General features: G+C 41.7%; 1 protein-coding gene across 6 annotated transcripts in view; it reads right to left on the reverse strand.

Moving 5' to 3' along the window:
• tmpoa (thymopoietin a) overlaps window positions 1–14,101 on the reverse strand; it is a 41,586-nt gene that overhangs the window by 24,313 nt on the left and 3,172 nt on the right. For all 6 annotated transcript variants that reach the window (XM_044185979.1, XM_044185981.1, XM_044185977.1 and 3 more), the window contains exons 2-3: window positions 6,304–6,421; window positions 3,728–3,877 (exon numbers count right to left, since the gene is read on the reverse strand). In XM_044185979.1, coding sequence (XP_044041914.1) covers window positions 3,728–3,877; window positions 6,304–6,421 — 268 coding nt within the window. The remainder of the gene's footprint in view (window positions 1–3,727; window positions 3,878–6,303; window positions 6,422–14,101) is intronic.

A 14,101-nucleotide genomic window follows, 5' to 3' on the forward strand; every position in this document is an offset into this window, starting at 1 on the left:
AAGAACAATGTCAAAAGGAAATCCAGACAAGACAAAAACAAAGAAAAGAACAAAGACAAATTCAGGATGCTACTGAATCTGAACAGTCAGATGAGGAAGAGGACTACACATACAACTGGCATCGTGTGCCTTTATGTCAAAGTGATACTACACCTCAACCACATCTTGGACTCAGAGCCGCAGCACCTGCATTCCAACCAGAAAGACAGAGTACTCAACCAGTTCGAGTGCCACAACAAAGTGCTCCTTCCCAAGTTGAGGTACAAACACCGAATGTGTCAATCCCAGCTGTCGAACCGGATTCAGCACCAAGGCCAGCGCCTTTTCTTACCGTTCCAGCTGCGGAAATACCGGAAATGGACAATGTCACTGAAACTGAAACTATGGACAGTGATGATTTGGAAACAGAACAGCCGCCAAATACTGTGTCCGACACAAACACACATGGGGAAACAGTTTGCAGATCATCCAGAACAATCAGGCCAAGAGAACTGTTCACTTACAACCAGTTTGGACAACCCTCTTACAGAGAATGGTGGCCCGGAGCAATGTTTGCCTGTGTTCCTCATCCAATGCCCTATTACCAACCTGACGTGTACTATTACCCTACTCCCGTATGGACATATTAGACTTACGACTTAAGTAACCATTCAGATTAACAGACTAAGTAGTATGACTCTTTAAGACTGTATGTGACCTAACTTGAGACACTTAGTATAAGATGCCGGAATCATCTTTTAAATCAGGGGAGAGTGTAGCAGGTTGGAAAAGGCTACATCTAAAGTTTTATGGAGAAACAGACACCCCCTTTATTTTTTGTATTTTCTAATGTGTCTTATTTTGGGTACATCCACACCACTAGAGGGTGCTCTAAGCGCTACTGTGGGGATCCTCCTCGTCTCTCCACAGGTATGACTAAAAAGTTATTTTATTAACCCAAACACACTTCAAATTGCTGTGTAAAGGTTTTGTACAAACTGTAAATGTGTCAGAGTTTAGTTTAAAGTAAAATGTATTTGTTTTTGTTACTGTTTCATGTCGTCTTGTTTTCACCACAAGTCTGCCATGTTCAGTGTAGCTATAATGTGTTTAAAGCCTTATTTAAGCGATCCAATTCGCTCAAGTGCTTAGTAGTGCAAATTTAGAGAGTTTTTATTGTAAATGTTACGACATTTCAAGTTTAAGGCAGCCGCCATGCCAACTGTTCAGACTATAGGGAGACAGTTTTTCCGCCATTCGGAGGCGCTTTTTCTTTTATGTTGCCGACCTGCGTGTGTGTGTATGTGGTAAAGATGTGAAAGAGAAATGTTAAAGTATGTATTTTTATTTGCACTTTATGGTTTATTTTGTGGTCTATTATTGTTTTTAGCCAATTTAGATATTATTTTGGTGTTTATTACCAAATCTGTGTTAATTTATTTACTGTCCTTTATCTTTTTAATCAATTGATTTTTGTAAGAATGAGATAATTGAATGATTGTCAGAATTAAACAAGCTGTGGCAAGACTGACACGTCTCTTCCTCGTCTCTCCACAGCTACACCACACCTTTAGGCTACACAGTCTAACCCTAGCTGTGTGCCACTTGCTACCGCCCAGCTTCCCCTAGGGCTGGCGCCAGTAACATAATGCAGGCAGGGAATTGCCAGTGCATTTCTTTTCAATGCAAAAAATTATTTCAAGACATCCATGTTTGCTCATTGTGAGTGTTTTAGGATTGAGTTTTTGACAATATTGTGATTTACAATGTTTAAAAGGGGGGCACCCACTTGTGTAGGTGTGATCAATTAATTGTGGCTATCAGAATTATCAAAGATAATCCTAAATAACTTTAATAAAGTCCTCAGGGGCACCACTCTTCATAAAGAAGAGAAATTATTGCCAATTAATTGATTCTCATAGAATACACTAAACTATCAGTTTTCACTACTCAGATTAATAATTCAATTAAAAACTATAACCAAATTACCATTGATAACTAGTAGGTTGAAGCATTTGGAGTTCAACATAGCAGAGGCTGGCAAATTACTCACTCTTGTGCAACATTATAATTATACACAAGCATTTATTTAAAAAGATAAAGCAAAAACACACAATATGAATACTAACTCTAAATACACTACAGAACAAAGGGTGTGTGAATGTGTGTGTGTGTGTGTGCGCAGGTCTGGGTGCACGCCAAAAGGAATGTGTGTATGTTTCTTTGTTCTGCCGCCGTATGGCTCTCGTGCACGAGCATGAACCCACATAGTCAAAAAGAAAGAAACGTGAAGTGGGATCTTTAAAGTTTCTCTCCAGCATGTGTGGTTATCTTTTAAGGGCCAAACTAGAGGTGTATGTGTGGGGTCTGTTTAGGATAACGGTGCCAAGTTAAAAGGAATTAGTTAGCATGCAAAGACCCTGTCTGTGTGGAGCACAACATAAACACATCAACTTATGGCTACCAAATTAACCTAACAGAAACACGTCACAACAACAAAACCTCAGAAAAACACATCAGTACATTAACTATACAGCCCTGTGCTTAGCCAAGTACACTGTTACACTACGTGATGCCCAGTTATTCCGTTACCGTCCATGGGAGGGAAAGAGAGGTGGCTTTGGTGCTGCTGTTAGCTGGCGGTCAGTCTGTTGTAGACGGGCCAAGCTGGGAAGCGTCTTTTGCTGTGCGGTGTCCGCTTGTAGGAAGCCGGTTGCTACGCCTGTGGTTGTCCTTACAGAGTTAACTTGCTTCTTTAACTTGCTTGCTTGTGAAGTTAGCCGGCAGGCTTTGTGCAACAGCCGTTGGCGCTAAACTTGGGTTCTGCTGCGTGTTTCTGCTCCGAGCAGATTACACGGCGATGCCAGGAGGAGAGAGTCCAGGTGGGTGTCTGCTGGTGAGCAGGCCACACTGAGAGGGAGACAGCCACAGCTGTCCGCCGCAGTGAAAGATTCCAGGAGAAAGAGTTAGACCAAAGCATTGTCGACCTTTTTATTGACCTGGTGACATCCGGGTCACAGGTCAGACTGGCCAATGCTGCGTTCAATGGCTGTCAGGATTGTGGGACAAAAGAGAAAGCAGTCTCCTTAACAATCACCTAAATGAATGAATTCATCTGTGGAGTCCCAACAACAACATAGCTCATAATGCAAGGATTTCCGGCAGATGACTCTTCCAACTCTGATGTTGGAATGTCCTTGAATATAACGAGAAAGACTTTTCATTGGTAATTTGACTCACTGTCCATTACTCTATTAGCCACAACACTGTTTCATCAAACAAATAAAGGGAATGAATTGTTAATTATTGTGAGTTACCTATCTGCAACAAGTTTCAAGTCTCTGCAAGTTGGACTCGAACTAGTGGCTGCCTAATATTAATTTAATCTGAAAAGGTACGGTTTGCTTTGGAAAGTGGTTTTCAATGTAAACGCAAATGTTTATTAGCAAGTTACAACATGCAAACCCACTACTATACTGCTTAAATAATATTTCACATACAATATACCATTGTGGCAATACATAATATCATATTTCCCAATGCAAGAAGATTTAAGGATGAGTGACAGAACACACACTTCACATTTTATAATAAAGCTCTTCAAAGTAAAAGTACCAAGAAAGTGAATACATACTGTACATATTTTAGGTAACTACATATATTACCTATACATGTTAGTATATAAACCTTTAATCTACCACTGTTGTGCACATATAAATCAGTATGAATGGTTTAACACTGTTCTTACCATCCTCCTTGTCACTGTACAGGTCCGAGTCAGAGTTGCCGTTGTGTTTGACTTGTATCTCTGTGAGAACCAGCTGTGGCAGCGGCGGCTGTGCAGGACCGTCATCCAGCAGCTTCTGCAGTTTCTTCTCATACAGCTTACGGGTGGATGCTAGGAGGATGAGAGGGGAGAAATTCAATTAAACCTGCACAAGATGACTTGACATGTCAGTGTAACTAATTACAAATCATTACATGATATCAGCAAATTACACAGAGCACTCGTATGTTTACTAGCCTGACAGGCTTGTGATGATTCATGACTAAAGACCAGAGGTCAAAGGCCAAAAGGTATAATGCTGGTGAGCCCAGCCTTTTCTGAATGGAGAACTAGCTTGTCTGTGTTTTCTACTAAACTTAATTTTGGGCTGGGTGGTAATTCAGTATGATCCATTCTTGTGGAGATGTTGTGACTTACAATACACACATGTGTAAGTGAAAATCTGCCTATTCCCATAAAGGAAATTCATTGTAACTGGAATATTTATGCCTGACTGACATTTGGTTTCTGTCTCTGCTATACATACGAGTGCTGTTCCTCCAGTATTGTCTGAGATTATTTATAGAGAAAACATTTCCACACTAAACACATCACAGTGCATGTTGTAGGCAAACTGCAACCTCCGGGACTGAAAAGTGAAGCCAAGTGCCAAGTGCCTTAAACCTGCATTCTTTCTAATGGCCAGCAGGGGGCGACTACACTGGTTGCAAAAAGAAGTCAGATTGTATGGAGGTCTATGAAAAAATGACCCTACTTCTCACTTAATTTATTACCTCAGTAAACACTTTCCTAATGGGTGTATGGTCTCAATCGATAGTTTCAAGTCTTCTTCAATACAGCATGATGTTCATTTAGTAAATGATGGCCCCTTTCAGAGGAAAATAGACAATAAAGCAGGGTATGCTTTAGGGCGTGGCTACCTTGTGATTGACAAGTCACTACCATGGCAACCTGCCAATCAGGATCAATGAAATTACACTTGAAGCTCATCTAGTGGAATTTGAGCATTTACACACTGAGCTGCAAAGAACGGAGCAATGAATTTTGTGTTTTCTTGGTTTCTCTTCAAACTTCAGAATGATTATTTACCATTGTTTCATTAGCCTTGTGTTTCTGTGTGTTACAACTCCTCACACTGGCCTTGCAGTGTGAGCAGCATGTGAGCAGCACAACAGCAACAGCTGCAGTCCTCTGGCAGTGTGTCCACTACCTGTTCAGCCACACTTGCTCTGCACTCACAGCACAATACATCATGTACACACTTAAGAGAAAGAAGTGCACATAGGCTGTCACATGACCAGCGTAGACAGCTGTATTATTTAAAATGGATGTGTGTTGGTTGTGTTACATGGGTGGAGGAAAGTGCAGCTGAAACTTGTCAGGTGTAGGCAGGCTGTTTAGAGAACCTGGAATTCTACTATATAATCCTACACTGTCATCAAACTTGAACTCAAACGTAGAAAATAAGCCTAAGAAAAAAGAATAGCAGATAAGAAAATTATTTTGAGTCTCACAATCATTAGCACATAATTCTGAAAGCATTAACTTTTGAATATTGGTCATGTCACTCGTAAATTTGAGTATACAATTTCAAACAAACACGCTGTAATGTGCTTTATTTTGCACTTTATCTCAACACAAATAGCTTTAAGAACACACATTTAGACTTTTACACGTTAATGTGGCTAAAAAGGCAAGATGAGCTGCCAAAACAGATTTTAGTTACTATCAGTGCCAGCAGAAAGTTACATCTGAAGCTCTGTTCGGCAGGATGTGTTTATTTTTTACCAAACTGTGACAATATCTAGAAACTAAAGAACTGATGGGTCAGTCAACAGCCAGTGTGAACCACCCTGGACAACAGTCAATTCTTAGTCAGTGACCAGGCTTTAACATCTCTAACCCAGAAACAAGTCTTTCATATTTCAAGCATAGCAATGCAAACCCCAAGTGACATCCTTTCTGCAGTGTCCATGGTTACATTTTCACAGATTGTTCTGTATGTGATGATATGAGCACTAATGAAAAACAAACAGCAGCAATGACTACAGACCTCAGGAAGCTCACTAGCCCTTGACCTCTGTGGAAGCATGCATGCCACAAACTGACAACCAAAGACAAAGAGGAAATATGTCTTTACAATACTGACAGATTAACCTCAACTGCAGAGAGCCGGAGCTTTATTACTATATTACACATTTTCCCCTATTTCATGTATATTAAACAAGGACAACTATGATAAAAATATGATAAGTATATACATTCGTATATTTGAGACTTGGCTGATATTAGAATACCAGCTTTTACTTCTGAACTTATGATGTGTGTCTCGCTATGTTAAACTAATTGACCACATTCCAGAGTAATCACTCCCAGAATGGTTAAACATGGCATGCTATCAGCCACCATGTCAAAGCCATCACACCACATCCCTCTGTGTGTGAAGTGCAGTCCTGTATCTGCGTGCTGAGGGCAGATGACACGTCGGTCTTTAACCTCACGTCCCTGCTGCTGTTTCTGCTGATGTGAGCACTCACCCACAATCGGCCCAGCGTCCACTCCGTGCTTGAGCAGCTCGTCCTTCAGGCCCTGGTCGGTCAGCACGGTCACATCCAGCTCGTCCGGCCGAACCTTGTCTGTTTTCCTGGTGGCTTTCTGTGGGATGACAGGGCAGCCCGGTTGGTAATGCAGTGATGAACTGTACTAATAAATTCTTAAAAATGTAAAAAAAATAAATAAATAAAATCATCAGAGTCAGGTCAGGGACTGTCATGGATTACATTGCCTCACGACAAAAATAAATCAGCAAGTCGTGACATCAAAAGAGTCAGACACCAGACAACGGCTGTTGGTGCACTGCCTGCTAACATAATACAATGTTCATATGTGACACTCTTGTTTAAAGCACAAACACTCACAAAAAAGAACTTTCTCTTATCCTGTCCATCTCTACAGCAGTTTGTCCTCTCTGCGATGTTGGAATAATGGGATGATTCTATTTTCAAGAAGGAAAAGTCAATAACACAAGGGCTAGGGAGGGGAAAAAGCGGCACTTTCTAAGCAGATGCTGCAGGCGTTTCATGATAGTAAACAACGTTCTGGGCTGAAGCCGCCCCTCACACACCAGCCTACAGGAAATTACTCCGTGTTTGAAGCCAGCTGCCTCTGAAATGAAGCCCAGTATCTCCTCGGCTTACAGCCAAAGGAGGCTCTGCCTTAGTAAATAAAAGCATGCAAGCAGAAAATGTTTTGCTCAAACACGATGTAGACTAAGCGTACCAGTTACACATGCTGCCATGTTTCGAACCATCATATTTTCAAAAGACTGAACTGTGCTGCAGTAAAGTCTAAAAAAAATAATTAACTAAATCAAACAAACAGTGGTCCGTGTACAGTGCCACCTGTCGCACCCATGACTGCCCAAATATCTAGTTTTGTTTGGGGCTAAGTCCACGATATAATCCAAAATGGAGACAGACAAGGTTTGCAGGGCGGTAAGCGGACTCACGATTCTGTACTACACTGGGTGTCTGTGTACGCACATGTGTTCTACACATGTGTGCAGTCAGTGCACTTGTAGTCAAGAACAGCCCATATGTTCATAAATGCTGGGCAGGCACATAACGGATCCAAAGACTGGAGAAGTGACAGGATGGCAGCCTTTGTAAGCTGAAGCTCCAAACACATCCTAGTGCTGCCCACCACTGCTCAGGACCCAAGGCAACCCTTGATAATATGAAGTTGAGAAAGGTGGGACTTTATGCAAATGTCATTTGCCCTGCCCTTGGTAGCTACCAAGTCTTGGATACGAAAAACGTTACATGGAAACTTGGTCAGGATATAAACTCTTGTCGTGCGCCAGTATAGCGGCAGCTTGAGGAAGTAACATTTAGAGCAGAGTATGTAAAGGACATGCTCAGCCAGTGATGCTGCTACGTACGCGTCCTGCGTCTCTGACGTGATACAGTCCGAAAGGACGCGTCCACGGGACGCACCATATTTTCCCCTGATAATGCTACACTGTGAACAACAAATCTGTGTTGAAAACATAGAAATAAACAAGAAACCTCGCTGTCAAAAAACCTGTTTCTCACCGTCTGCGCACCTACTGTATCTCTCCAGCACCAAACGGGAAGCAGCAAACGGGTAGTTAATTAGGTAACGACAGAAAAAACTCCTCAAATACCGTCTCTCTCACACACACACACACACACACAGATCACGGTGAATTAACCGAGAATGAACAGTTATGAGTCAGCGTTGAATTCGGAGTGTATATGATCCACCAACCAGCGCGTATTTTAGTGAGAAATCTTAATTTCTGAAACGTTGGTCTCATTGCCACGGCCTTCTCCCACTGAAACAGCGCAGCCAGACGGAGGCTGTTGGCCAGCTGAGGCGACACAATCCAAAATGTGAAGTATGGAAAGTATGTAAGTAGGGAAATACAGTTTATGTATTATATTGATGCCAAATTGACAAGAAGACTCAACATATGATGCCTTTTATCTTGTGTTTCTAGAGTTGTGTGTTTTTGAGGACGCATAAGGAATTGTTAATATATGATACTTCTTAAAAGGGAGTTTGGCGTAATATGTTCCCCGGAGTGTGCAGGGAGCTTCCGGTTAATTCAAACTGCTAATAATGTATGTAGCCTATATTCTTTAACGTTTTGTCACCACTACAGAAACCCTAGGCAACTGCTAAAGTATGACTGTAGGTTGTCTGACGTTGACTGCGGTTAGTTATCGGTTTGATTAATGGTTTACAGTCTAATAATGTGTTTGTATTGATTACTGACGGCAGCTGATCAGGCTAATTATCAGCTAATTGTACTCAGTTTCTAACGGCAGTTTGTCTGGAGAACTGCTTCGCCTTTGTTTTTGTGCTAAATGATTTCAATTGAGAGTTCACCAGAGTAAGTTTATTCCAGTGTCTGGATCCTCTGTATACAGGGCTGCAGGGATGACATATTTGTAGGCCAACCCAGAAGTCAGCATCGCCCTGGCTCCCGCAACGAAAAGCCAATGGGATTTTGAAATTGGATTTTGGATTATTGCAGAAAATAAGATCTGTGGCAAACAAAAGTTTGACACTTGCACGTTTTGTTAAGCAAGATCACAAATGAACACCACTTAGCTTTTTACTGCTGGTGCTTGCATTTACGCTAAGGGAAGGCTATAAACAGACTACACCACGGTCGCATGATTTCAACATCACCACCACTAAGCTTCCAACTTGTCATTTGATTTTGACGATGACGTTTAATGTCCCCGACAACCTCTAGTGTCTCATTTAGCCACTTGTTAGCAACCGCCTTTTTTAGACACGTAGAAGCTTCAAAATTCCCGAGTGGGATATTTACTGACGTATTTTATGTCGTAGAACAAAACGTGAACATCTCAAGTTTGTTTTAACCACAGACCTTATTTCAGGCATCTAACCAAAACTCATTTCCAGGTTTTAGGACTCATTCCTGCCACTTCAGTTCCACAGTCAATACAACAGCCTTCATAAAAGGTTTTTCATTTTCTTTAAGATTTAGATGCATATCAATGTGATAATGGCAGCTTGAAAAATAGTTGCTAAAATTAAAACTAGTTAGAGTCAAATAAGTTTAGTTTGATCATTCTCAAGCTAAAACACCAAAGCGAAACTACTTATTGTAATTCTTTGTCTGACCACAGAAGCTCCAGCCTCAAAGTGAGCAGGCTTTAAGGGAACTTATGGGTCTACTCTCTGCAGCTCCTTCAGCTGGCAACAAATCAACGGAGAATGAGAGGAATGCAAAGATATGGAACTTCAGTGATGAGGTGCTGCCACGGTTCACAGCATGTAATAACTGAGACACATACTCTGCGTCTGGCTCTCCGTGGGCCCTCGGCAGGGGTTGGTCTGGATGTGAGCCAGGCTGTTGTATAATAACAGCAGCCTGAGAGCTGGAGAGAGCCCCCCCGGACCACACCCCGGCCTTTAAAGGCATAACTGAAACGTGAGCTCACAGCTCAGTTCGGCCTGAGCTCTGTCGAGTAAACTCACTACACTCACAACTCCTCAGTGAAGCCCGGATGGAGTAGTCTGAGGGCGAGACATGCCAGGACCTGAGGCTGCATGATGTGACGTGCTGCTTGGCTGAGTAACAATGGAGTATGTGTGGTTAGCCATAATTTACTCTGAGATTAACCACAACCATTTGCATATTGGTGTCACACATTCGTCATACCAACACAGACATTGTTAAAAGGGGAGAAACTTCAAAGCATGAAAGAAAGACACAAAGTAAGTGAGCCATTTCAAAAATGTCTGGAATTATTTTTTGCTGCATGCACCTCCACCTCTTACCTGCAGCCTTTAAACACTCCGACATGAGAGCACTGGGTTTCACAAGATGAACAACCTCACCACTACAATACTGCAGTACCTTAGAAAACAAAAGGACAAACACACGAGCTGTGTCTTTCCACAGCCCTGGACTTTTTACCACACACACACACACACACACACACACACACACACACGCGCGCGCACGTGGTGGCAGTCTGAGCACAAATTCCTCTTCCTGATACAAGAATTTCCTCAGTGCTCTAAAACATCTCCCTGGTCTGTCATTCAAACCAGCGCTGCAACCGGTGGCCTTTACTCAGAAAGCCCACTGTCAGTGTCAGTCAAACACTGATGCTGAAACTGAAGAACCTCCTCACCCTAACTTCAGATGCCATTTGTTTGCCTATAGCAATTTAAACATGGGCACTGGCAGAATGTCTTCCACCCACAAGGATTCCAAAATCAGAACAATAATCAGGACGATTCTTAATTCTCTCCTCAAAAAGGAGTGACAATGTCGGACTTAACAACAATGGCTGAGTGCAAACTGTAACCTCGGGCTCATAAGTGAACAAAGTGTGTATATAATCATATTTTGGCAAAAATATGAGCATCTAGAACATACTGCAAATTATTACACTCTTATGAAATAGAACATTAACTTTCAGGTTAAAGTACAGAGGTGTTATTTCACACAACAAATAGCAAATATTCAATGAGTGAGAGTATTATTTAGGCCTTCGTCTTCTAAATTGATCATGAGAGGAAATGCATCAGCATCTGGTTAACTCACGCTCCCTGCTAAACCCTTTCCTGGAAAAAGCCTGTACCGAGCAGCCGGACGGTGGCGGTTAGGAAAGCTTTAGGTTCCTGTTGGCACATACGATACTTTCTTTTTGCTATAAAACTGGGTCACAATCAGCTTGAAATAAGGGTGTGACGCTACACTCAGCGCACGAGACCAGATGATACACGAGATTGGGTTCACGAGATCGAGACGATATTTTAACATTACTTTTAAGTAAACTTCAATGATGAAATATATGACTGGAAAAATAGCCTTTTATTTGACTGAGCCTCAAAACAATGCAGGTGCATTTTGAAATGTTTTATAACTGTGTGTGGAGGTGGGTGTGGTTAGCTGTCAGCTGCAGAGGGAGAGGTGGGGGAGTTGCTCAGGTGAGCAGCATCAAGGAGAGATAATTGGCACAGCTGAACCCGGTGAACTAATTACTCTCTCCTTAAATATAGTAGCATGCTGGACAGGGAGGAGGAAGAGAGGCGGTTGGAGAGCGGACGGAAGAAGAGACAGAAAAGAAAGCAAGAACAACCAAAAATAAAGAACATACACTGCAACCCTGGTGTCAGCGTGGTATCTCAGGGCCAAGACGAACTCTCTATAGCACGATTACGCTACACTGTGCATGCATGAACTACGGAAAATGGCCTGATATCAGCTGCAGTGAATATGCTTACATATTGTTGGTGTCTTGTCTGTCGCCATTTATTATTTCCACTGGCTACCCAAAATGCTGCCACACAAGCGATTTAAAAGGGGTGGGGGCATCTTCAATGCTAATATCGTCAGACTCCGACGTCATGCTGGCTGCAGCTGGATGGGCTTCTACTCCGCAAGACAACTTTTCAGCTCAACGAGAAATGTCATCACATTTTAATATCTAACTATTAAATATAGTCACACCCCTAGCTCGGCAAAAATAGTTGCCGATAAATTTTCTGTTGATTGACAATCCGATGAATCACCCAACCGTTGCACTGTGAGGTGCAGGACAAATGTCATGTATTGCTGCTCTTTTCAATTGCGGCTGCTCGTTAAATGGTTATATTGATAACGTTTTTATTTAGATGAATATTTTTTAACAAATATTACATCCACAGAGCTTTTAGAAAGGTGTGGAATAACAGTATCACTTTTCCTTAAAAAAAAAAAAAAAAAAAAAAAAAAAAAAAAAGAAGATTGTGAATTAATCATTTTAAAAATGTTGACGGGTCCAAAATGAATGTTTTGTTTATCTCTGTGTGAGAAGTCTGACGTTTGGTTCCTGCTTCTAACAAGGCTCATGAGCCAATAGTATAACAACATTGGTATCACGTGGTATAGTTAGTGTGGAAAAAATGGACATAGACGTTAGCACATATTGGCTATCTTAGCTTAATCGTCCGAAAAACAATAGCCCATAATTACAGTTCTGCATATTCAAACAAAATAAACAACAACTACCGACAGTCATAGTCCTTACAACCTTAACTAATGCGTTGTCACTGGTTAGCGCTCAACAGCTATGCTACTCACGTTAATATAAAAATCTGAAAATACTCGTCATCCTTTCTCCCTTTGATTGGATTCAAATCTAAATGTTTACCTAATGTCTTATAGCGTAAGGATGATTGAAATGTCATTTTAAGGTAAGTGTTGCAATATAGGGCTCCTGTAATTATTAACTGATGGGGGGAAAAGAGTTAGCTAGCCATATCCTAAGATTACCACAGATAACGTTACATGAAACACCACCGCACAAAGTCACCTAAACCTATGTTGCTAAATGAATTTGTTACTTTATCACGAAAGATTGATCACTTGACGTGACTGAGTCTGAGTCTCACTCCACTCGACCATGAAATGTGCAGGTTGTGCAACGAACTGGCAACCACTGGAATGGAATGGGGGGGCGTCACCTAGTGGCTGGATGCTATCAGTGTTATCAATAGCACCTTTAATTGGTGGGGCATCATGCTGCTGTCTGTGTTGCTGGTCTCTCTGTTTGGGTCCGGTCAGAGCCAACACATTTCTCATTTCCTCGGGTCACCTGCGGACTCTGTCTCTAATACACTATAAACAGAGTGAAAACTGTCTAAAATAACAGAAATAAATGAATGAATGTATGTATTGTGAAACATTTAAAGCAGTTGATGAAATGGCTTACAGATAACCTATTTCAAACAAATCCAAGCAGCAATATCAACACTTCAGCTCAGGTCTTTGTTTTTTTTTTTTTTTTAAATTAAAATTAAAAAAGGTATGAACTCCAAGTTTGGGCAGGTTTTCCATTGGTCCGTTTTAGATCAGGTCTAAAATTCTGGCCCCATGAAGACATCTACATGGCAGCCTCTATGACCAATAATACACAAGAGCTTCATGAATGTGTGACTGAGTGAACAACCTTTTCATTGGACAGCTTTGTAGTTCATTTGTTAATGAGGAACTGTTTTACATTATTGTAACAAATAAAAACTGAAACTCTTTGCGTTGTTTTGATCTGTGGCATTAACTGAGGTTACATTGGAACGTATTTAGTGTGCGACTGACTAGAACTGAACCTGTTAAAACCAGCACTTTGTTATTTGGATTCTTATTTCACATCATGTTACAGTCATGGTAAAGCAACAGTAAACCTGGGTGAAACTTCTTGTTTAAACGCCTTCAGAGTCAGTCCGCCACCTCCCAGCATTCTTCTTACTACACCTTAACATTATCTCTCCATCACAGCACATACTTTCCACACACACACACACACACACACACCACTGCCTGATCAACTGGTGAGACTCGTCTGGCTCGTGGTGCTAACAATAAACAATCCCCCCCCTGTTCCCGTCAGCATTTATTCAGCATCTGAAAACTCATGACAGATCGGCCATTTTCACCGTCCACACCTCACAGCACACAGAGAGCTGCAGCTCCGAACACAGTCAGGCGACCTTTCCCTGACCCCGGAGCTGTAAAGAAAACCACAACCAAACCGTGAGTTCAGAGAAGAAGAGACATGAATGGAAGTCTTCGCAGATGTATGAAGTATGCAGCGTAACACCTGCGCACACTTGTTTTTCTAAATTACACGCAGTAGGGAATGAATGAGACAAACATGCACATGTTTGCCATGTCAGTCCTCAGTCACCACCTTTGTTTTGCTCACAGCTGTCACTCCGACCAGTCCAAATCCAGACAGACACTGCACACAGAACAGGTAACACACACCGCACATGAACACC

The sequence above is a fragment of the Siniperca chuatsi genome, linkage group LG23, assembly GCF_020085105.1.
Source record: "Siniperca chuatsi isolate FFG_IHB_CAS linkage group LG23, ASM2008510v1, whole genome shotgun sequence".
Taxonomy (NCBI): Eukaryota; Metazoa; Chordata; class Actinopteri; order Centrarchiformes; family Sinipercidae; genus Siniperca; species Siniperca chuatsi.